At 34.1% G+C, this 25,069-nt stretch overlaps 1 protein-coding gene and 1 pseudogene across 1 annotated transcript; one reads left to right on the top strand and one right to left on the bottom strand.

The window, feature by feature from the left end:
- The first annotated feature begins 13,948 nt into the window (after positions 1-13,948).
- On the top strand, positions 13,949-14,892 carry LOC113189600 (ubiquitin carboxyl-terminal hydrolase isozyme L5 pseudogene; annotated as a pseudogene).
- A 1,421-nt stretch (positions 14,893-16,313) lies between these two features.
- LOC113189552 (olfactory receptor 6C3) lies at positions 16,314-17,252 on the bottom strand. Its single transcript, XM_026398393.2, has one exon. The coding sequence runs from the start codon at positions 17,250-17,252 to the stop codon at positions 16,314-16,316; it is 939 nt and encodes a 312-aa protein (XP_026254178.2).
- Positions 17,253-25,069: the final 7,817 nt, after the last annotated feature.

Below are 25,069 nucleotides of genomic sequence, written 5' to 3'. Positions count from 1 at the left end.
TCATACAGATATCGTTACCTGATACTTGACAAAGTTGGCAAAACATACATTGGAGAAAAGCTAGCCTTTTAAAGAACTGGTGCCAAGAACAGTGAATATAAATATATTATCTGAAAATAGGGATAATTCAAGTCCTTCCTTTTCAATCTGTATACCTTTTATTTCTTTCTCACCTCTAATTCATCAGTGACAAATCCTCTGAAAGAGAAGCTAGGTGTCATGTGTAAGTAATTAAAACAAATTTTTTTAAAAAAAAGAAACTAGGAAAATCATCCCATTTACAATAGCTTCAAAAAATATATAATAGTTGGGAATAAATTTAATGAAAAAGGGAAACACCTATACAATGAAACCTACAGAATGCTAAAGAACACAATTAAAGAAGACCTTAGAAGATCTACCTTGTTCTTGGATAGGCAGAATTAATATTGTCAAAATGACCATAATACCAAAAGCACTATACAGATTCAATGCAATTCCAATCAAAATCCCAATGAAATTTCTCATAGAAATAGAAATATCCATCAAGAAATTAATCTGAAAAAGTAAGAGACCCAGAATAACCAAAGCAATCCTTAGCAAGAAGAGTGAAGTAGGTGGCATCACTATACCAGACAGACCTTACACTATACTACAGAGCAATAGGAACAAAAACAGCATGGTATTGCCACAAAAACAGACTGGTAGACCAATGGTACAGAATAGAGGACACAGAGACTAACCCACAACTACAGTTCTCTTATATTAGACAAAGGAGCCAAAAACATACATTGGAGAAAAGATAGCCTCTTCAACAAATGATGCTTGGAAAACTGGAAATCCATATGCAACAAAGTGAGATTAAACCCCTCTCTCTTACCATGCACAAAACTCAACTTAAAGTGGATCAAAGACTTAGGAATTAAAGTAGAGACACTGTGCTTTATAGAAGAAAAAGTAGAGCCAAATCTTCATCATGTCAGAGTATGCCCTAACTTCCTTAATAAGACCCCTATAACCCAATAATGAAATCAAGAATCAATAAATGGGATGGATTCAAACTAAAAAGCTTCTGCTCAGCAAAAGAAACAATCAGTGAGGTGAATAGAGAGCCTAAAGAATGAGAGCAAATTGTTACCACATGCATGTCAGATAGAGCACTAATCTCTAGGATACAGAAAGAACACAAAAATCTTAACACCAAAGAAACAAATAACCCAGTAAATAAATGGGCCCAAGAACTGTACAGACGCATCTCAGAAGAAGATGTATAATCAATCAATATATGAAAAAAATGTTCAACATCTCCAGCAATTAGAGAAATGCAAATCAAAACTACTCTAAGATTTTACTCCAGTCAGAATGGCAACTATTAAGAATATAAACAATAATAAGTGTTGGGGAGGATGCGGGGGTGGGGGTGGGGGAGGAAGGTACACTGCTGATGGAACTGCAGATTGGTGCAGCTAATATGAAAGGCAGTATGGAGAATCCTTGGAAAGCTGGGAATGGAACCACCATTTGACCCAGCTCTTCCACTCCTCAGTCTATACCCAAAGGACTTAAAAACAGCATACTACAGGGACACAGCCCCATCAATGCTTACAGCACCTCAATTCACAATAGCTAAACTGTGGAACCAACATAGATACCCTTCAGCAGATGAATGGATAAAAAATGTGATATATATCACATTTTCTTTATTTTATATATATATATATATATATATATATATATATATATATACACACACACACACACACACACACAATGTAATGTTATTCAGCATTAAAAGAGAATAAAATCATGGCATTTGCAAGTAAATGGATGGAGTTGGAGAATATAATGCTACGTAAAGTTAGCTAATCCCAATAAAACAAATGCCAAATGTTTTCTCTGATATAACGAGACTGACTCATAGTCAGGTAGGGAGGGAGAACATGGGAGGAAGAGATGAATTCTAGATAGGGCAGAGGGGAAAGTGTGCTGATTCATAATGTGGTGGGATGGGGGGGAGGCATGGGAGGATTAGATGAACTTTAGATAGGGCCAAGGGAAAAAGGGGAGAGAAGGGGAGGGAGGGGGCATGAGATTAGGAAAAACAGCAGAATGAGATGCATCATTACCCTAAGTACATGTATAAAGTCATGAATGGTGTGACTCTACTTTGTATACAGAGATATGAAAAATTGTGCTCTATATGTGTATATGTGTATATGAATTGAAATGCATTCTGCTGTAATATATAACAAATTAAATTTTAAAATGAAAATAAAACTGTATTTCTTCATAAGTCATATTACCAACTTCTTGTTTTTAAAAACAATACTTTATTATATTGCTTTAGTAAAGTTTGTATTCAGATATTTAGTCATTTTAAAAACTCGTTTTCAGTTTTTTTCTGTTTGTATAATTTTTTGTATATTTTGGATATATACTATTTTATTTGTTAATGTAGACTACCAGTGCTTCATTTTTTAATAGATCATTGGTGATTTCAGACCAAATCAAGTTAATTAAGTGGTCACAGATTTTTTTCTTTTGTTGTGAATGTTTCCTGAATATAATTTTTCTATCAAATGATATTTGAAGAGAACAGAATTTACTCTATGTAACTAAATACAAAAATTTTAATGTACAGTAATAATGGCTTCAGGAATTCTCAGGAAGTTTGAGGACAGATTTTAGGTCAAGGTTTCTGTAATAACCTCAAAGACACTTCACAAAATTGAATCTCCATGAAAAGTTGTTCCTCAGCAATCTAGTACTGTTACTGTAAGCTCTGAGTTCATCTTCACCTACTGTGAAAATTCACATTTTTAATGAGTATATATGGTTGGCAAAATCAAATGCCATTTACAACTGAAAATGTAGTTCTTATAGTCTCTGCTAGAGATAAGTATATTTGAAGAATTTGGGAAGATGCCAAATAAGCAAATACATAAAATGCTTTAAAATTTTATCTCTTGGAATGTAATTTGCATGAATAAATTAAATAAAATTTATTACAATCTCTAATTTATAGATGAGAAAGCTAGGATATTGCAATTGTGGTTAAGGAGAACCACATTAGGTACCATACAAAGACAGTTGTCCTATTAACACTATTGATCTTCGTACAACTGAAATATTTTTTAAGTAAGTTCTTTGTGAATGGTTGTATGCTGTTAAATTATAATTGTCATTGTTTAAGATAATATTAATAGTTATACTTCATTAAGCAGTTGGAAAGGTAGTGACACATTTGTAAGAACTTTTTAAGCCTCATCTTAAGAAATATTCAGAGCTACCCTCTGAAAAAATTACTGTTTCTAATTTTCATGTGGGAAAACTGATAATTGAGAGTTGAGCTCATTTGCCTAAGATCATCATGGAAACAGATAGTGTTTCCTAAGATCACACAGAGTGATCCAGGAGTGAGACAGAACTTTCCTAACTTAATCATAGTGTTGAGTGTCATTATGATATATCACTATTGTCTCTAAGGAAACATTTCAAGTTAAGAAAACAACAACAAAAGTGTGATACCTGGGAGAATCTGATCATAGGAATCAATACCAGATAAGAATCCAGATGTGACAACTGTGACCTTCTGAGCTGACATGGGCAGGCATTCCTGTGCTGTGATTAGCTGCTAACAATAAAACAGGCCTGCAACTTACATAGACCCTACCCACCAGAAGAAACAGAGATTCTGATTTTGTTTCCAACTCTGGTTTGAATACTACAATAAATCCTTTGAGAGACAATAATGAAAAAATGGTTTTCATTACTGGACAAATTACAGGGATAATTAAGAAAAATGAGATCTCAGTATTTAGTAAAAATTATTCTCAAATTGGTAAGATTTCTGCATCATTCTTACAGACTTATGTGATCCTATATAATAAAATCAATATATCCTCTTTATTTAGCAATATAACCAATGATATAGATGGAGTAATAAAAGAAGTGACTTGAGCTTGGGGACTTGCACACAGGAGACTAACAGTAAACAATTAAATATTCTGGATAAAATTAGAAAGAATAAAATTCTGGAGAAAATCATCATAAAGAGATGTCAGACATGATGAATACCTGATGGAGAGTGACTAAGTAATAGTCATGAGGGAGATAATGAATTATCAACCAACATTGTATGTCTACAGCTGAGGTTGGTGGTATGAATTCATGTACAATACAAATATAACAGAGTCTTGCCCTCAAGACAAAGGAAAATAGAATACACTAAAAGTGTATCACAGTTACCATGAATACATACATTATATCTGAACTTAGCAACAGAAGAGTCAGGGAATACAGAGTTTCTTTGACTAAAGTAATTTTATGTGTTGTCCAAGATATTTCTTTTTTTTTAAATTTTTATTGTTGGTTGTTCAAAACACATAGTTCTTGACATATCATATTTCACACATTTGATATAAGTGAGTTATGAACTCCCATTTTTACCCCTATACAGATTGCAGAATCACATCGGTTACACATCCACTGTTTTACATATTGCCATACTAGTGTCTGTTGTATTCTGCTGCCTTTCCTATCCTCTACTATTCCCCCTCCCCTCCCCTCCCCTTCGATCTTCTCTCTCTACCCCATCTACTGTAAGTCATTTCTCCCCCTTGTTTATTTCCCTTTCCCCTCACTTCCTCTTGTATGTAATTTTGTATAACAATGAGGGTCTCCTTCCATTTCCATGCAATTACCCTTCTCTCCCCCTTTTCCTCCCACCTCTCATCCCTGCTTAATGTTAATCTTCTTCGCATGCTCTTCCTCCCTACTCTGTTCTTATTTGCTCTCCTTATATCAAAGAAGACATTTGGCATTTGTTTTTTAGGGATTGTCTAGCTTCACTTAGCATAATCTGCTCTAATGCCATCCATTTCCCTGCAAATTCCATGATTTTGTCATTTTTTAATGCAGAGTAATACTCCATTGTGTATAAATGCCACATATTTTTATCCATTCATCTATTGAAGGGCATCTAGGTTGGTTCCACAGTCTAGCTATTGTGAATTCTGCTGCTATTGAAGGCCATCTAGGTTGGTTCCACAGTCTAGCTATTGTGAATTGTGCTGCTATGAACATCGATGTAGCAGTGTCCCTGTAGTATTCTCTTTTTAGGTCTTTAGGGAATAGACTGAGAAGGGGAATAGCTGGGTCAAATGGTAGTTCCATTCCCAGCTTTCCAAGAAATCTCCATACTGCTTTCCAAATTGGCCACACAATTTGCAGTCCCATCAGCAATGTACAAGTGTACCCTTTTCCCCACATCCTCACCAGCACTTGTTGTTGTTTGACTTCATAATGGCTGCCAATCTTACTGGAGTGAGATGGTATTTAGGGTTGTTTTGATTTGCATTTCTCTGACTGCTAGAGATGGTGAGCACTTTCTTATGTACCTATTGATTGATTGTATGTCCTCCTCTGAGAAGTATCTGTTCAGGTCCTTGGCCCATTTGTTGATTGGGTTATTTATTTTTCTTATTGTTTAATTATTTGAGTTCTTTGTATACTCTGGATATTAGGGCTGTATCTGAAGTGTGAGGAGTAAATATTTGTTCCCAGGATGTAGGCTCCCTATTTACCTCTCTTATTGTTTCTCTTGCTGATAAAAAAAAAAACTTTTTAGTTTGAGTAAGTCCCATTTGTTGATTCTAGTTATTAACTCTTGTGCTATGGGTGTCCTATTAAGGAATTTGGAGCCCGACCCCACAATATGTAGATCAGAGCTAACTTTTTCTTCTATCAGACACAGTGTCTATGATTTGATATCAAGCTCCTTGATCCATTTTGAGTTAACTTTTGTGCATGGCAAGAGAAAGGGATTCAGTTTCATTTTGTTGCATATGGATTTCCAGTTTTCCCAGCATCATTTGTTGAAGATGCTATCCTTCCTCCATTGCATGCTTTTAGCCCATTTATCAAATATAAGATAGTTGTAATGTGGATTGGTCTCTGTGTCCTCTATTCTGTACCATTGGTCCACCTGCCTGTTTTGGTACCAGTACCATGCTGTTTTTGTTACTATTGCTCTGTAGTATAGTTTGAAGTCTGGTATCGCTATACTGCCTGATTCACACTTCCTGCTTAGAATTGTTTTTGCTATTCTGGGTCTTTTATTTTTCCATATGAATTTCATGATTGCTTTATCTATTTCTACAAGAAATGCTGTTGGGATTTTGATTGGCATTGCATTAAACCTATAGAGAACTTTTGGTAAAATCACCATTTTGATGATGTTACTTTTGCCTATCCATGAACAGGGTATATTTTTCCATCTTCTAAGATCTTCTTCTACTTCTCTCTTTAGAGTTCTGTAGTTTTCATTGTATAAATCTTTCACCTCTTTTGTTAGGTTGATTCCCAAGTATTTTATTCTTTTTGAGGATATTGTGAATGGAGTGTTTTTCCTCATTTCCATTTCAGAAGATTTGTCGCTGATATACAGGAATGCCTTTGATTTATGCATGTTGATTTTATATCCTGCCATTTTGCTGAATTCATTTATTAGCTCTAGTAGTTTCTTTGTAGACCCTTTTGGGTCTGCTAGGTATAGAACCATGTCATCTGAAAATAGTGATAATTTAAGTTCTTCTTTTCCTATTTTTATGCCTTTAATTTCTTTCATCTGTCTAATTGCTCTGGCCAGTGTTTCGAGCACTATGTTGAACAGAAGTGGTGAGAGAGGGCACCCCCGTCTTGTTCCAGATTTTAGAGGGAATGCCTTTAATTTTTTCTTCATTCAGAATGATGCTAGCCTGAGGCTTAGCATAGATAGCTTTTACAATATTGAGGTATTTTCCTGTTATCCCTAGTTTTTCTAGAGTTTTGAACATAAAGGGATGCTGTACTTTGTCAAATGCTTTTTCTGCATCTATCGAGATGATCATATGGTTCTTATTTTTAAGTCTATTGATGTGGTGAATAACATTTATTGATTTCCGTATATTGAACCAGCCTTGCATCCCAGGGATGAATCCTACTTGATCATGATGCACGATCTTTTGGATATGTTTCTGTATCAGATTTGCCAGAATTTTATTGAGAATTTTTGCATCTATGTTCATTAGAGATATTGGTCTGTAGTTTTCTTTCTTTGAAGTATCTTTGTCTGGTTTAGGAATAAGGGTGATGTTGGCCTTATTGAATGAATTTGGTAGTTCTCCCTCTTTTTCTATTTCCTGAAATAGCTTGAAAAGTATTGGTATTAGTTCTTTTTTAAAGGTTTTGTAAAACTCTGCTGTATACCCATCCGGTCCTGGGCTTTTCTTAGTTGGTAGTCTTTTGATGGTTTCTTCTATTTCCTCAATTGATATTGGTCTGTTTAGGTTGTGTATATCCTCCTGACTCAATCTGGGCAGATCATATGACTTAAGAAATTTATTGATGCCTTCACTATCCTCTATTTTATTGGAGTATAAGGATACAAAATAATTTCTAATTATCTTCTGTATTTCTGAAGTGTCTGTTGTGATATTGCCTTTTTCATCCCATATGCTAGTAATTTGAGTTCTCTCTCTTCTTCTCTTCATTAGCATGGCTAAGGGTGTGTCGATCTTATTTAATTTTTCAAAGAACCAACTTTTAGTTTTGTCAATTTTTTCAATTGTATCTTTTGTTTCGATTTCATTGATTTCAGCTCTGATTTTAATTATTTCTTGCCTTCTACTACTTTTGCTGTTGTTTTGCTCTTCTTTTTCTAGGATTTTGAGATGAAGTGTGAGATAATTTATTTGTTGTTTTTTTCTTTTTTTAAGGAATGAACTCCAAGCAATGAATTTTCCTCTTAGAACTGCTTTCATTGTGTCCCATTGATTCCAATATGTTGTGTCTGTGTTTTCGTTTATCCCTAAGAATTTTTTAATTTCCTCCTTGATGTCTTCTATAACCCATTGATCATTCAGTAACCTATTGTTCATTCTCCAAGTGATGCATGATTTTTTCTTCCTTCTTTTATCATTTATTTCCAGTTTCATTCCATTATGATCAGATAGGATGCATGGTATTATCTCTACTCCTTTATAATTTCTAAGAGTTGCCCTGTGACATAATATATGATCTATTTTTTAGAAGGATCCATGTGCTGCTGAGAAAAAAAGTGTAACTGCTTGATGTTGGGTGGTATATTCTATATATGTCAATTAAGTCTAGTTTATTAATTATATTATTGAGTTATATAGTTTCTTTATCCAACTTTTGTTTGGAAGATCTGTCCAGTGGTGAGAGGGATGTGTTGAAGTCTACCATAATTATTGTATGGTTGTCTATTAGACTCTTGAACTTGAGAAGAGTTTGTTTGATAAACATAGCTGCACCATTGTTTGGGGCATATATACTTATGATTGTTATGTCTTGTTGGTGTATGTTTCCCTTGAGCAGTATGTAGTGTCCCTCTTTATCCCTTTTGATTAACTTTGGCTTGAAATATATTTTATTTGATATGAGTATGGACACTCCTGCTTGTTTCCGAGGTCCATATGAGTGATATGATTTTTCCCAACCTTTCACCTTTAGTCTATGTATGCCTTTTCCTATTAAATGTGTCTCCTGTAGGCAGCATATTGTTGGATCTTTTTTTTTGATCCATTCTACTAGCCTGTGTCTCTTAATTGGTGAGTTCAAGCCATTAACATTTAGGGTTATTATTGAGATATGGATTGTTCTTCCAGCCATATTTGTTTATTTATGTTACTAAACATGGTTTGTTTTTCCTCTTTGATTATTTTTTCCCTTTACTGTACTACCTCCCACTGTTGGTTTTCATTGTTATTTTCCATTTCCTCTTCCTGTAATGTTTTGCTGAGGATGTTTTGAAGAGATGGTTTTCTAGCTGCAAATTCTTTTGTTTATCATGGAAAGTTTTAATTTCATCTTCCATCCTGAAGCTTAATTTCACTGGATACACAATTCTTGGTTGGAACCCATTTTCTTTCAGCGTTTGAAATACGTTATTCCAGGATCTTCTAGCTTTCAGAGTCTGTGTTGAAAGATCAGCTGTTATCCTGATTGGTTTACCCCTAAATGTAATCTGCTTCCTTTCTCTTGTAGCTTTTAAAATTCTCTCCTTATTCTGTATGTTGGGCATCTTCATTATAATGTGTCTAGGTGTAGATTTCTTATGATTTTGCACATTCAGCGTCCTGTAGGCTTCTAGGATTTGGGATTCTGTCTCATTCTTCAAGTCTGGGAAGTTTTCTCATATTATTTCATTGAACAGATTGCTCATTCCTTTGGTTTGGACCTCTATACTTTCCTGTATCCCAATAACTCTTAAGTTTGGTCTCTTTATGTTATCCCATATTTCTTGGATGTTCTGCTCATGGTTTCTTAACAGTTTCACTGAGCTGTCTATGTTCCTTTCAAGTTGAAATACTTTGTCTTCATTGTCTGATGTTCTATCTTCTAAGTGTTCTACTCCTCTGGTAGTACTCTCATTTAAGTTTTTAATTTGGTTTATTGCTTCCTGCATTTCTAGGATTTATGTTTGTTTTTTATAACCTCTAGCTCCCTGTATAGTTGATCTTTTGTTTCTTGGATTTGTTTATATAATTTATTGTCGAAATGATCTTTCATTGTCTGATTTTGCTGTCTAATGTCTTCCTTGAGACTCCAGATCATCTGAAGCATGTATATCCTGAATTCTTTATCTGACATTCCATCTGCTGCAGATATTACCTCTTCTAAAGTTGAGTTGACCTGCATTGCTTGTGGTCCTTTCTTTCCTTGTCTTTTCATACTGCTCGAGTTTCTTTCTGCTTTTGAAACTGTTGTGTTATTGAATTTTCCCCCTATATATTTATATTGCTCTTGTATAGTTGCAAAGTCTCCCTTTTGTGGAGAAAGACAATGTTAACAGTTCTCAATATCCATAGCACATCATCTAAGCACACGTTTTCCTTATTACTACATTCATAGCTAGACTCTATGTCTACAAATGTTGGTTTTGATTATTGTTTACAAATATAGTCATTAGTTTCATGAAAGGCATACCTGGTAGCTTGAAGAAAACTGAATTTCGGGTATAGGATGTTATGTTTATGGGGAAAGGAGTGAGGGTATGGGGTTAATCTAACTTAGTAACTTTGGAGAGCTCTAACCAATAGATGGGTAATTTATGGAAGAATGTGTAGATTCAAATTCCTATCTTTATTTATAAGATTACCCTACTTATGAATAGTAAAATTTAGAGGGTTGCAAGTGGGATAGAGGGAGTAAGAGGGAGGAAAACAAATAACAAGGAAAGGAAGAGAAAAAAAGAGAGCGGGAAAAAGAAAATACAACAAAAAAGAAAATAAATAAAAAGGGGGAAAGGAGGTGAGGCATATGCAATTTCTCTGTAGTATATTATTCTAGTGATTCAGTTGTTAAAGACCTTTTTCGTGCACAATTTTTGGTTTCACATATGATGAGGTTGCGAAGACCCGAGGGGGAAGGGTAGAGGAGACTGGGTAAATGGCTGAAAAGAGAGAGAGAAGAGAGAAAAAGAAAGAAAAAAAATGTCTCTCAGAACTCTGTTTTGTTTTCTTCCAGTTGGTGGCGTTGTCTATTCCTAACTTGAGTCTCTGGGTTCATTGTGGTGGTGGTAGTCAGTGTGAGAGGACTTCAGCTTCCACCTGTGGCCTCTCTACTCTTATTCTCTGAGATGTAAACCAGGTGCCTAATCCACTGCAGAACCACACTGGTAGCCCCGCCAGCCAACCGGTTGGTGGGTTTTAAGGATTGGTGGGATTTTCCAAGATGAGTTCCATCAGTTTTTCTCATAAGGTGTTTGATGAGGTGGGTGTGTTGGGGAAACCTTATGTTTGTCAAGAGCTCGGTCAGGTGACCGCACGGACGGGCGGCAGGGCCCCTCCTCCAGTTGGAGTGGTCTGTCTAGAGTGCCCCACTGGAGAGAGGCTGGGCTCCTCCAACTGGGGAGGTCTGTCTACCACGCAGGTGGGCCTCTGAGCCCCTTCTCCGGGTTCTACCTTGCAGGTGCAGGTGGCAGCTGGGCCCCTCCTCCAATTGGGGTGGTCTGTCTACCGAGCCGGCGGGCTTCTGGGCCTGTTCTCCAGGTCGCAGGTCTGCCTACCATGCAGGCACGGTAGGTGGCCAAGAGATTTAATTTCAAAGGAGAAATTTTCTCCAGAATATCTAATTGTGTAGGGTATTATAATTTCAATAGAAATCCCCTACAATCCAAGTGTGATGTTTGGATGTGCTCACTTAGTAGGATTGCCTTGTGTGTTTTCACTTTGCAAGGCTTTTCCCCTCCCCCAGGAGTTGCTGGGGCAAACGCTCCATTCAAACTTTTTTTAAGATATGCATTGGTCACATGTAGTTACTTATTTCCTGTGACTCTCTACATTCTTTAAAGGGGAGAGAAAAAATACTTACTTCAAGATACTGTTATAATCTTGGAGGGATCAGTAAAATCTTAATATAGATCAAAATATTATATTCACCTAAAGAGTGAGTACTGGTTTCATGGCATTAATTTGTTTCTCATAATAGATTAACTCAAAAAAATAGCTCTTACGCCTGTAAAACTAGTGGCTCAGGAGGCTGACTCAGGAGGATTGCAAATTCAAAGCCAGCCCTAGCAAGGCTGTAAGAGACCCTGTCTCAGAGTGAAAATTTTAAAAGGGCTGAGCATGTGGCTCAGTGGTTAAGCACCTCTAGGTTCAATCTGTGGTCCACCCCACCAAAATGTAGCTCTTTCTTAGAAAGCATACAAAAGGAGTAATTACTATTTCCTGCTTTCTATTCATTTCCTCATGAGCTACCATATGCTTCATCCTTCACTTTTACAACTTTGGGTTATTTATAATCATGGTTCTCTTTGCCCAGAATATCCGTATTCATTACATTTGTATTTACTGATACTCCCTCCTGAATAAGGCAGATGTTGTAAATAACTCCCGCTCTTTACATTGATATAACACTTGGTATGTTTTTATAAAAATTAATTCTATAAATGTCTAGCATTGTAAGTATAGTGGAGATGGTATTATCTTATCTACTTAAATAACTGGCACGTACTTTCAATTCTGTTGTTTTAAAAATATGCTTAGAATAATGTCTGAATCATCACAATCACTTAAAAATTAGGAAGAGCAGGAATATTCTTATCCTGATTGTAGAATATGTTAATACCCATATGTAGATGTTGAGGTAAAAAGACATAGTCTACACATAATTGCTTTTTTTATTATTTATGAGATGTTATCCCAGATTGTTTAACACGTATTATTTCACAATTTTCCTGTCATATGCATGAACTTCAATAAAAAATTAAATCTCAATATTTTCTGGATGTAAAATGAGAAACACTTTAAATAGTTTGACATGGCCTAAAAATCTAGGTGTAGTTGATATAACTTTTTTTCAAATAAATCTAGGGGAATAATATACACGGACTGGTACATTGGTCAACTGAGTGGAAGATGAGTTCATTATTTATGATATGAGTTGAAGCCAGAGATAGCTATTGGGAAGAGTTTTGCCACTGCTTTGAGAGCTTTGTGATCTTATTCTCATTTTATATTGAAGAAACACTGGGGTTTGTTATTTTATTTAAGTCCATGCACAAAGCAAACAGGAAAGCTGTGCAATTAATACATGTTAAATAATCTAAGTTATTATCTTTTAAATCTTTTTAATCAAGAAATAATGTGATTCTTTTTAACACAAAATATAAGATGATAAGAATGAAAACTAAAGTAACAAAAAAAGAAGACAAGATTTATCACAGGCTTAGGACAAAAAGGAGCTCACATTTACTAATTATTGTGGAATTGATCATAATTCTGATAGGGTAAAAAGCACAAAATCCAACCTTCTATCATCATCAATGATAACATTGCCTAGACTATTTTTCTGCATGTGAATTTTAGAATGTTTAGGGAAGAATCACTCTTTTTTTAACAATAGCCCCAAAACCTGTCATAACATAATTAAGCATAATCTGAATAATTATAATAGAAATAATAGAAAGTTCTTTAAAAATTATGTTTTTTATCAGAAACTTCTAATACATTATTTCAAATGAAAATCACTGTATTATAAATATATAATCTAACTTGTGATATGAGAGAAGTAGACTTGTACCATAATTGCCAACTATAATATCTGAAATATTGAATTATCAATGTTTATTTCACTTTGTTTATTCATGATAAATACAAATAACACTACTTATTTCCTAAGGAAAATTATTTTTTATTTCATTTTTGTAGTTGTAAATAGACAGTGTGTCTTTATTTTATTTGCTTATTTTTTATGTGGTGCTGAGGATCAAACCCAGTGCCTCAAATATGCAAGGCAAGTGCTCTGCCACTGAGCTACAGCCCCAGCATCTCAAAGGGAATTTATAAAATAAATATTGCAGATGCTTTGCTTAATACAAAATAGACAATGTGGAATAATATCACAAATGTTATTTCTTGTCCCTACTGTTAAAAACTATAAACTCATTTGTAGACTCTCACTTTCAGTTCTCCATAAACTCTTGCCATTTTATCATTCATTTTTATTAGTCATTTTTTCATGTGTAAGTTTTTATTGGTGCATATTAATTACACAGAATAATTGGTTTCATTGTGTTATTTTGTACATGCACATAACATGAGTTAATCAAATTAATTTCATTTTTCTTGATAGGTTTTACATTTTCTGTCCTCTTTCTCAAATATGTATATAATTTTTGGAGTTACTTAATATACCTAAAGAAAAATACCTCTGACTAATGGAGACTATTAATTGTACATTCCTAATAAAATTGTTGAAAGAATTAAATGTGCCCCCTAGGTTTAATTGAAAAAAAAATGTCATATGGACAACTACACCCTATCTATTCTAGGTGATGTCAAAATGTTTCAAGAATTAGTCTACCTGACTAGCTCTGCGACAGGTTTGCTGAGATATGTGGCCAGGGGCAGCTGGTGCAGAAGAATGCCAGGCAGGGCAGGGATGTGTATGGCCAGTGACAATGACCAGCAAGACTGGGCAGTGGTGCCTCATGGAAAGCAATGCTGGGGTGTTCACCAAGCTCATTGGAGCTCATTAAAGAATTTGGTTGCTAAGGGGCCCAAGTAGAAGAAATATGGAGTTTAGAGCCTGAAAATTTTGAAAAATTAAAGCCAGTTCATAGTTTAACTTTCCTTTTCAAGTGCCAGCCAGAAGAACCAGCAGGTTCTGCTGTTCAGTACGCCAGACTTAACATGGTATTTTTTACAAAGCAGATAATTAATGATACATGTGTTACTCAAGGCATTGGATGTGTGCATTGAACCATACCCATCAATGTGTCTATTTAGGAGAGACATTATAGGAGTTTAAAATTTTTTTCACCAAGATTTGATGCAGCTATGAAGGGTTTGGCCCTGAACAATTCGGATGTGATTCAACAGATACACCCCAGTTTTGCCAGACAGCAAATGTTTGAATTTGCTGCAAAGACATCAGCCAAAGAAGATGTTTTTCATTTTGTCAGTTATGTAGTTTTTAATGGAAGACTGTAAGAACTAAATGGATTAAGAGAAGGACCCATTTATTTAGGTGTGTGTAATCAATATGCCAGGATCACCACAGTAGAGCCAGTCATAGAAAAAAAGAATATAAAAGTACAGTGAAGGTGAAATTTGCTTTAACTTAATGGCTACGTGACTGACAGAAAAATAACATATACGCAGAAGATAGCAGAGTTACAAAGACAACTTGCAGAGGAACCTAAAGAAACAGATCAGGGTAGTAATATGTTAAGTCCTATTCTATCAGAAGTTGCCCCAAATCCAATGCTTATTAAAGAAGAAGTACAACATTAAAAGATACAAGATTGAAAATATTAGAAGGAAGCATAATTATCATCTAATACCTCTTGTAGAAAAGGCAAAAGAAAAACAGAATTCAAAGAAAGCTCAGGAAACCAAATGAAGAGGATGCTTTGATACATCTACACATTTCTGCTTCTGTACTTATTTTTATGACACTGTTAAGAATAAGAAAACTTTGAGTAACATCCTAATTGACACAGTGCACATTGGGCAACAGTACCAGTCTGACTTGTCTTTAATGCATGATTAATAAATTTTTTCCCTACCTGCATCATGTGCATGCAGTACATATTAAATAAAAGTGATACATTCATTTTATATCTGATCACTTGATTTTTAACACAAGTGTCAAAGCAATAAAACAGGGAAGGAGAGTCTTCAACAAATGGAGGTAGAATAGTGGAGCTTAATATCCACTTGGAAAAAAATAAATCACGAGCCCCCTACCTCACAAAAATGAACTTAAGTTGAATCATAGATATAAATGTACTTGCTAAAAATATAAATATTTTTTCAAGAAAACATTGGTGAATATCTTTGTGACCTGGGAGTAGCTAAAGGTTTCTCAGATCATAGAAAGCATTAACCATAAAAGATCCAGAATTAGGGTTCATCAAAAATTAAAATCCTGTCATTAAAAAACACCTAAGCAAGAGTAGCTTGTATAGAATGACATCTTTAAACTAGCTTTATAAATTTAGGTTAATAAGTATACGAATTTTATTCCATAGATTTAATTCTCTTTTTTTTAAAGAGAGAGAGAGAGAGAATTTTTTAATATTTATTTTTTAGTTTTCAGTGGACACAACATCTTTATTTTATTTTTATGTGGTGCTGAGGATCGAACCCAGCACCGTCCCGTGCATGCCAGGTAAGCGCGTTACCCCTGGAGCCACATCCTCAGCCCAAGATTTAATTCTTATAAACTCCATGATAGAATTTTTTCATAATTTAACATGGTTGATCTGCTTCTTCTTTCATGATTGCAAATGTATTGTGACATCATAGTTTTTTCTGCTTGTGACTAAAAATGTATGAATTGTTTAAAAAACAAAAAAGAATTTGTCTACTGTATAATAATACTGAAAAACTTTATTTTATCTCTGCTTTCCTCTTCTTACTACTTCTCCTCATTATTGTCATAATTATTTTTATTATTAACACTCACGTTTAATACCAGGTAAGAATGAAAATTTCTAAAGTCCACATCTATCCTGATCCTCTTTCTATCAAACTAAATGCCCTTTGTCTGTTCCAAAGCAAACTACTTCTATTTAAAATCATAGTCATTAATCCAGATATTCATATTTGCCCAAATACATATGAATAAAATATTTGAAAAATTAGAAAATTCTGAAGCAATATTTAGAATTATCAAGTTTATTAAGAAGAGAAATTTTAACAAGGACATGGGAGGGAAAAAAACAACAACAACCATAAGTAAAGGAAAGTTTTGAGATGTTATGCCTAACAGAAAAAAACATTAACAAGAAATTTATTTTTCTTTCATTCCTAATATTTTCATTTACCAGAGAGAAGCATTACTTTCTGGATGGTGTCCTTAAAGGCTTGCTTCACTTGCTGATTCCTCAGAGTGTATATAAATGGATTCATCATGGGAGCAACAGAGGTATTGAGAATAGCAACTCCTTTGGTCAATGATGCTCTTTCTTTTGCAGAGGGATTAGCATACATGAATATGCAACTTCCATAAGAGATGGAAATGACAATCATGTGAGAGGAACAGGTAGAAAATGCCTTTTTTCTCTGACTGGCAGAAGGGAGTTTCAAAATTGTCCTCATGATGAACATGTAGGATAGAATTATTAATGTCAAAGTGAAAAGCAGAATCACTATTGCAGAATAAAATCCAATCACTTCTAGGAGCCATGTGTCTGAGCAGGATAATTGCAATAGGGGGAAATAGTCACAAGCAAAGTGATCAATAACATTGGAGCCACAGTAATCTAACTGGAGAAAAAGAATAACTGGTGGGAAGATGTTTAGGAATCCTGCCAGCCAAGCACAAGAGACAAGCAATATGCAGACTCTCTTGTTCATGATGGTAGTATAATGCAGGGGTTTGCAGATGGCTACATAGCGATCATAGGACATGGCTGTTAGAAGGTAAAATTCAGTTATACCCATGAAGATGAAGAAAAACAACTGAGCTGTGCAATTATTATATGAAATTGTTTTGTCCTTAGTAATAATTGTGCCCAGGAATCTAGGGATACATACAGTTGTAAAGGTGATTTCCAATATAGAGAAGTTCCTGAGGAAGAAATACATAGGAGTCTGTAGATGAGAGTCCACCAAGGTGAGAGTTATGATTGTCATATTTCCAGTGACACTCAATATATATGTGATAATTAAAAAGAGAAAAATCACAACCTGAAGCTCTGGGTCATCTGAGAGTCCTAGTAGAATGAATTCTGTGGGTACAGTGCGGTTTTTCATTCTAAATCCTTTTTCCACCCCTTTAGAACATAAAATGTATGTTCCCCTATAATGTAAAAATATTAGCATGAGATTGAAGATAGGACAAAACACTTTACAAAGATTCATGAAGATGAGTTTTATGTAAAATAAAATAAAACTTTGTGTTCACCAGTAACCTCCTCCCATTTCCATTGTATCTTACATCAAAATAACTTGTATTACCAGAAGTTAAATATTGATCTCTCTTCATTGAAAATATGCTGTTACAGGACATGGGTAAAAGGTTACAATGATAATATTTAAATAGAAGCTATTTCTTCCAGTATTTCTTTGAAATTATGTTTTTATTTATTTATAAAAATATTTACTTTGTAAAACACATGAATATATTGCAATATATTAATATATTTTCTTTTCCTCAATATTACAAAACTGATCTAGAATACAGCATGATAAAATAAGAGTTTGAAAGTCTTTGAAGTTTATTTAGGCTTACCTTCAGGTGTTATGTTTTGAGTAACTCAGTCCCATGTAGCTTAGGCAACTTTTACAGGTTTAACAACCAGTCACTGTAATAATCATCTCACATTAGAAAGTACATGTTTATTCATGGAAATGTGTTAGCATCCTCTCCTAACTTTCCTATTTCAAGGTTTGGCTAATGCAATTACTTTCCTTTCCTCATTTACTTTTCTAGTAAAAGGAACAAAACAAATCATTGTCTAGAAATTTTTAATTCATAAAATGCATGATTCAATCATTTTTACAATATTGCTATAGCAAATGAACAATTGGATAATCAAAATAACATTTACTGGGGAGAATATATTCTTTCAAATAGAGAATGTCCTGTTTAAATATTATTTCCATCACAGAATAACATGTAACCATAGGGATAAAAATTTTTTTAAAAATTAAAAAAAAAATCCACACGTTTCTGTGTTCTTGTCTTGGGACCCCATTGATGATATTACCAGTAATAAATAACAAGTAATTTTGTTATTCTCTATCATAATACATATTACATTTAATTTATACATTTCAAAATACAATTATAAAATTAGAACACTTTTAATATTGAAAATTAAATAGTTGAAGAATAACAAGCTTACTTTCTGGTATTTCTTGATGATCAAGTCTGAAATTCTACCACCTGGGTTTCTTAAATAGTCATATTTCACATCTGGCCAAATGATTCAGCAATATATTTGATTTCCTTTGTACTCTCAAAACAAATGTGGTGATTTAAACTTTTCATGGATCTCTGAAATTTCGTTCACTTTAATTAGAGACCAGTCATATTTGACCAAAAAGAATATTAATTCTTTTTACAGTAAACTTGTCAGAACATTTTATATTACAATCAATCATACTTTTCTCTGTCTCACAAGATCCATGTGTAATCAGAGTTTACATTAACTAAAGTACTCTTCCATTTGTTCATTCCATACAATACAAAATACTTTTAAAAACTTTTTTTCTGCATTTACACAAACGTTTTAAATAAATATTTTGCAAACCTATAATCCTACATGCATATAACATTTTCCTTAGGCTTCAGAGAATGTTACATTTTCCTGCAAATGCTGATTTGAACAATATAAAATAAGAACTATTTCAATCTATGTATGATATAGAAGTGGAGTTGTGTTATTTTTATCTGTCTCTTATTACCTTGGGAATTCATTAAGCAAACAAAGAATGCCAAGAAGGGTCATCATTAAAAAAAAAACAGATTAATCATTGACATTGGTCTTTTTATTAATATTAAAAGAAAATATAAAATGTATTGATGTTAAAAACACAAGTATATAAATAACATGTGATATTGGGTGTATAAAAGTTGGATTTAGAATTTGATTCTCCTATGGTTGTTTGAATTCATTTAAAAAATATTTTAGTTGTAGTTGGACACAATACCTTTATTTTATTCATTTATTTTTATGTGGTGCAAGACCAGCACTCTACCACTGAGCCACAAACCCAGCCCCGAATTCATATTTTTTACTTTGAGAAATTCTGGATCTATCTTCAGGAATGTTAGCATATTTGCATCTCTTGAATTTTGGCAACTCAGTCAAATCTTCCTTACAATAACACAGGGAGATGGTAGAAAACACTACTTGAATTTCTAGTCTGACTTAAGAGTCTTCCGAAATGGCCAGTGTTAAGGATCTATGATGAGTTTTATCCCTCTATCATCATTTACATTTAGGGAGAGACTTCCTATGCCTATAACTAATGTCATAACAATATTTGCTAAAAGCTGCATTTACTCCCCTTCATTGTATTGTATACTTTCATTGAACTGTTGCTTATAGTTTTACATATGACATCCTCTTACTGCAAGAATAGTTATGAAGCAAGAAAATAAATATTTAGAAATCTGGTATTAAATATTTAAAATTATGTAATAAAATTGTTCTGTCTTGAGAGATATAAATTTATAACTAGAAAAGTATAATACTCATACATCATACATAAGTTTATATATAACACACATTTTCTATTTAGCAATTTCCTCTTATTTTTTTCATATATAACAAGTATGTAAAGCATGTGTTTATTAAATTTCAGAAGTGCAACCGCTGATGGATTGGAAAATGAGATGATCTGAAAGTGGGACAGAGGAGAGAAGAGAGGGAAAGATGAGTAAACCACTAGTTAACTCAGAAAAATACAATGGTGTTGAGTTGTGTTAAATTTATGATTGATACACATTATGAAATGACTGATTCAACATATTGATGTATAAATAATAAAAACTATTTCCTATCTATGAAAACTGCATTCCATGGCCTCTGTTTTTAAATACAAATAGGAATAATTTTCCTATTTTTCTCTGTAAATCCTTTAACAGTAATAAATATAGCAATCATTGTTTGAGATTTATTGATTATCAGGTATTGACCAACTATTTTGCTTATCTATTTTTTCTAAACAGAACAAAACCATATGAGGCAACATATATTCATATAAATGCTTGAGGAAGAAAGTGGTTAAGAAGTTAGTTAAGTATCCAATCCCCATCATTTGTGTATTTGTCAGCAGTGTAACCTTATTGATAGTTTTAGAGGACAAATAAGATGAATCTCTTATCAGACAAAACATAGCATTTTATTTAAATACCCTATTATATGTGCTTCTTTAAAATCTTTTCTCAAAATCTTAAATAATGAATGGCCTGCTGTGGGGACAAGTGCATGGAGTACTGCATACATGGCAAATATTAAGGGCCCCTGAGTGGCTAACCACTCCCCTCATGCTAGGCATGTGAGCAGCAAACTGCTCACCCAGTAGGCACAGCCCTGGTTGTGAGGCCACATGTTGCAGTCTCTGTGCTTGCTCCAAGGCCCAGTCCTCAATCGGTTGCTGCAAGGACAGTTAGCAAGAAATTGTATTGATGGCTGCCTGTAATCTGCTTAGCTACTACCTGAGTAAATATACATGGTAACTGTGCAATAAATTCAGACCTGCTTCCTGCTTGGTCTCCAGAGGTCTTGATTGGTCACTCCGCAGCCACATTTTCCTCTACCCTGTTCTGTGGATCTCCTGGCTGGATGAAAGAGAGCCCATGCAGTCTGACTCTCTTTTTCCACAATCATGTGCTCCTTTTTATTTCCTATCTTTATTTCATTATTTTTAGTTTCTATTAGTACTATAGTTTTTCTCCTGACCTCCTAATATTTCATTTTCAATTTTGACTGATCTGTTACACATACTTCCAAAAACAATATAGGACACTTGCTTTTTAAATAATATGCCCACTTATCCCCAAGTTGCTCTGGGAATGAATTGTCACTATGTTTTAAACCAATTAAGCACTTCTTTGAAAGAGGAGTGGAATTTTGTGACTGGCAGCTATATGGTGGAATAGGACTCTCTATCCACCATTGCTTTATAATTTGTACAACTATACTCACACGTAATCAGTTTCAGAACAGCAAAGGCAATCGGGTAAAACATCAACAGAAACTGGTTGTAGTATAAGAATAAAAATTGACTCATCAAAGACAGTATGATGGATGGTTTTGTATAATCTTTTTCACCTCTCTCTAACCCTAGGCAGCTCCGTGTGGAGAGTGACACCATCTGAATGGGGGAAGGAGAGGTAAATGAGTGTAGAAATTGGCCTTAGGCCCCAATTTCAGACCTACCACAATAAACACAGCACCAGATTGACTATTGACTTAAGATTGTACCCATGGGCTGAACTTCTAGATTCACTCTGGCACAAGAGAAAGCACAAATCTTTGGGGATTTACTCACTTTCTGGTTCTCAAAACTACCGGTCAACAGCTGTGGACTTGGGTTTTGGACAAATCTCTTGGATGAAAGACCATAGCAGTTGTAGGCTTCAGGTTGCCCCAGCACTGCACCAGGTTCAATGGCCACACAATTACATTCCAGTGTTGAGCTACTCTTTGCATCCCAAGATTATAAGGCCAAAGAATTATAGCCCACATTGCCAGCTGTGGCAATCCTGTGGCAATGGTTGCAGTATTTATGGGCTTAGGGATCATGCCAGATATCTACCCAGAATCTCTGAATAAGGTTACCTTTAAAAGATGTTCCTTAACAAAGTGAGACTGAAAAGACTGAAAAAAAAATGTATACATTTTCAACAAGTAGACATCAATGCATGACCACAAGAATTAAGAACAATTGAGGAAGCATGGTGTCACCAAGTAAATAAAATAAAGCATCAATGACTGGTTCTAAAGACAGATACATAGAAACTACTTAACAAAGAATTCAAAATAGCCGTTTTGAGGAAGCTCAGTGAACTTCAAAAAAAAATACAGAGAAACAATTCAGAAATGTAGTCGATAAATTTAATACAGAGATTGAAATAACAGGAAAAATTAAATAAATATTGAAAATACAATGAAAAATGGAATTCTGAGCATTAATGACAGAACTGATCAAAAAGAATCTGAGACTGAAATAAGTGAGAATCTATAATCAAATAATTACATTTAAGAGAAGAAATATGTTAGGAGAAGAAACTAAAAATAATGAAAAAATTTAATAGAATTTATGGAACAGTGACAAAAATGAAGAAATGTACAAGTCATTAGCATTCAAGAGGGAGAGAATGATAAATTGTTAGGAAGATTATTTCAGAAAATGATAGCAGAAAACTTTACAAACATGCGAAATGATATGAATATCTGGGGATGGGGGAAAAGGTCCCCAATAAGGATCATTCAAATAAGACTATTCAGGACATATTGTAATCAAGCCATCGAAGATGGAAAATAAATCTTGAAAGCAGCAAGACAAGAGAAACAAATAATATATAGGGGACATTGAGTGTACCTACAGAAGACTTCTCAGCTGAAATCTTAGAAGGTAGGGTGGGATTATGAATTCAAAGAACTGAAGCACAGCAAAACAACAACAGCAACAAAAAACTCTGCCAAACAGTAATGTTGTATCCAGAAAAGTTGTCCTTCAGAAATGAAGGCAAGATTAAGTTTTCCAGAAAACAAAATTTTCATGTATTTTATTTTATTTTTAAAATTAAATAAATTTTTAAACATACATAAAATATAAACATTATATGTGATAATAAAATACCATGGAATTGTGCAATGTTTAAATTGGGTTAAACAAAATTATCTTCTTTCATCAGTATCATTCTTTATGATGAAAACATTCAAAATATTCTGTTCTAATTTTCTGATATACACAGTCCATTATTATTATTTTCAGTCAACATGGTGTGCTATAGCACATCAGAACTTTTGGCTCCTAATTAACTGTAACTTAGTACACCTTGGTCAACATTTCCCTGTTGTTCCTACCATCCCCATTCTTTCTTTCCTCTGTTAATATCATTTAACACACCTTCTAAGAAATAAACATTATGTGTGTGTGTATTTCATATATGAGTGACATCATGAATTACTTGACTCTGTTTCTGCCTTTTTTATTTATTTTTAATTTATTCTAATTTGTTATATATGACAGAAGAATGCATTTAAATTCATAATACAAATATACAGCATAATTTTTCATATCACTGGTTGTACACAACATAGATTCACAACATTTGTGTCTTCACACATGTACTTAGAGGGATGTTCTCCATCTCATTCCACTGCCTTTCCTATCACCATGCCCCCTTCCTTTTTCTCCCTCCCCAGTACTCTATCTAGAGTTTGTCTATCCCTCCCATGCTGCACCTCCAATTCCTATTATGAATAAGCATGCTTATATCAGAGAAAGCATTTGGCATTTGTTTTTTTGGAATTGGCTAACTTCACTTAGTATTACATTCTCCAACTCCATCCATTTACCTTCAAATGCCATGATTTTATTCTCTTTTAGTGTTGACTAATATTCCATTGTGTATATGTACCATATTTTCTTTACCCATTCATCTACTGAAGGGCATCTAGGTTGGTTCCACAGTTTAGCTATTGTGAATTGTGCTGCTATAAACATTGATATAGATGTGTCCCTATAGTATGCTGTTTTTAAGTCCTTTGGGTATAAACCAAGGAGTGAGATAGCTGCATCAAATGGTGGTTCCATTCCAGTTTTCCAAGGAATCTCCATACTGCTTTCCATATTGGTTGCACCAATTTGCAGTCCCACCAGTAGTGTATGAGTGTGCCTTTTCCCCCACATCCTTACTGGTAATCTTAATATATGCCATTCTGACTGGAATAAGATAAAATCTTAAAGTAGTTTTGATTTGCATTTCTCTGATTGCTAGAGATGTTGAACATTTTTTCATATATTTGTTGATTGATTGTTTATCTTCTTCTGAGAAGCATCTGTTCAGGTCCTGGGCCCATTTATTGATTGGGTTATTTGGGGGTTTTGAGTTTCTACCTTCTTTATTTATTTTTAATTTATTCTAATTTGCTAGAATTAGAATGTGTATATCCTAGAGATTAGTGCTGTATCTGCTGTGCTTATGGTAAAAATTTGTTCCCAAATTGTAAGTTCTCTATTAAACACACTGATTGTTTCTATTGCTGAGAAGAATCTTTTTAGTTAAAATCCATCCCATTTATTGCTTCTTGATTTCATTCTTGTGCTATAAGGGTCTTATTAAGGAAGTTGGGGCCTACTCTGACATGATGGACATTAGGGCCTACTTTTTCTTCTATAAGGTGCAGTGTCTCTTGTTTAATTCCTAGGTGTTTGATCCACTTTGAGTTGAGTTTTGTGCATGGTGAGAGATAGGGGTTTAATTTCATTTTGTTGCATATGGATTTCCACTTTTCCCAGCACCATTTGTTGAAGAGACTATCTTTTCTCCAATATATGCTTTTGGCACCTTGTCTAATATAAGATAACTGTAATTATGTGGGTTTGTCTCTGTGTACTCTACTCTGTAGCATTGGTCTACAAATCTATTTTAGTGCCAATACCATGCTATTTTAGTTACTATTGCTCTGTAGTATAGTTTAAGGTCTTGTATAGTGATGACACCTTCTTCACTCTTCTTGATAAGGATTGCTTTAGCTCTTCTGGGTCTCTTATTTTTCCAGTTGAATTTCTTGATGGATTTTTCTATTTCTATGAGAAATGTCCTTGGAATTTTGATTGCAATTGCATTCAATCTGAATAGTGCTTTTGGTAGTATGGTCATTTTGACAATATTTATTCTGCCTATTCAAGAACAAGGGATATCTTTTCATCTTCTAAGGTGTTTTTTTTTAAAATTTTTTTCTTTAGTGTTTCATTGTAGAGGTCTTTCAATCATTAAGTTGATTCCCAAGTATTTTATGTTTTTTGAGACTATTGTAAATGGGGTAGTTTTCCTCATTTCCCTTTCACAGGATTTGTCACTATACAGAAATGCCTTTGATTTA

This window comes from Urocitellus parryii, chromosome 5 (genome assembly GCF_045843805.1).
Source record: "Urocitellus parryii isolate mUroPar1 chromosome 5, mUroPar1.hap1, whole genome shotgun sequence".
Lineage (NCBI taxonomy): Eukaryota > Metazoa > Chordata > Mammalia > Rodentia > Sciuridae > Urocitellus > Urocitellus parryii.
This window is presented reverse-complemented; position numbering and strand designations above follow the sequence as displayed.

Bases quoted from the DNA above. Each gene is read 5' to 3' on its own strand.
- LOC113189552 (XM_026398393.2), bottom strand. From the start codon at position 17,252: ATGAAAAACCGCACTGTACCCACAGAATTCATTCTACTAGGACTCTCA.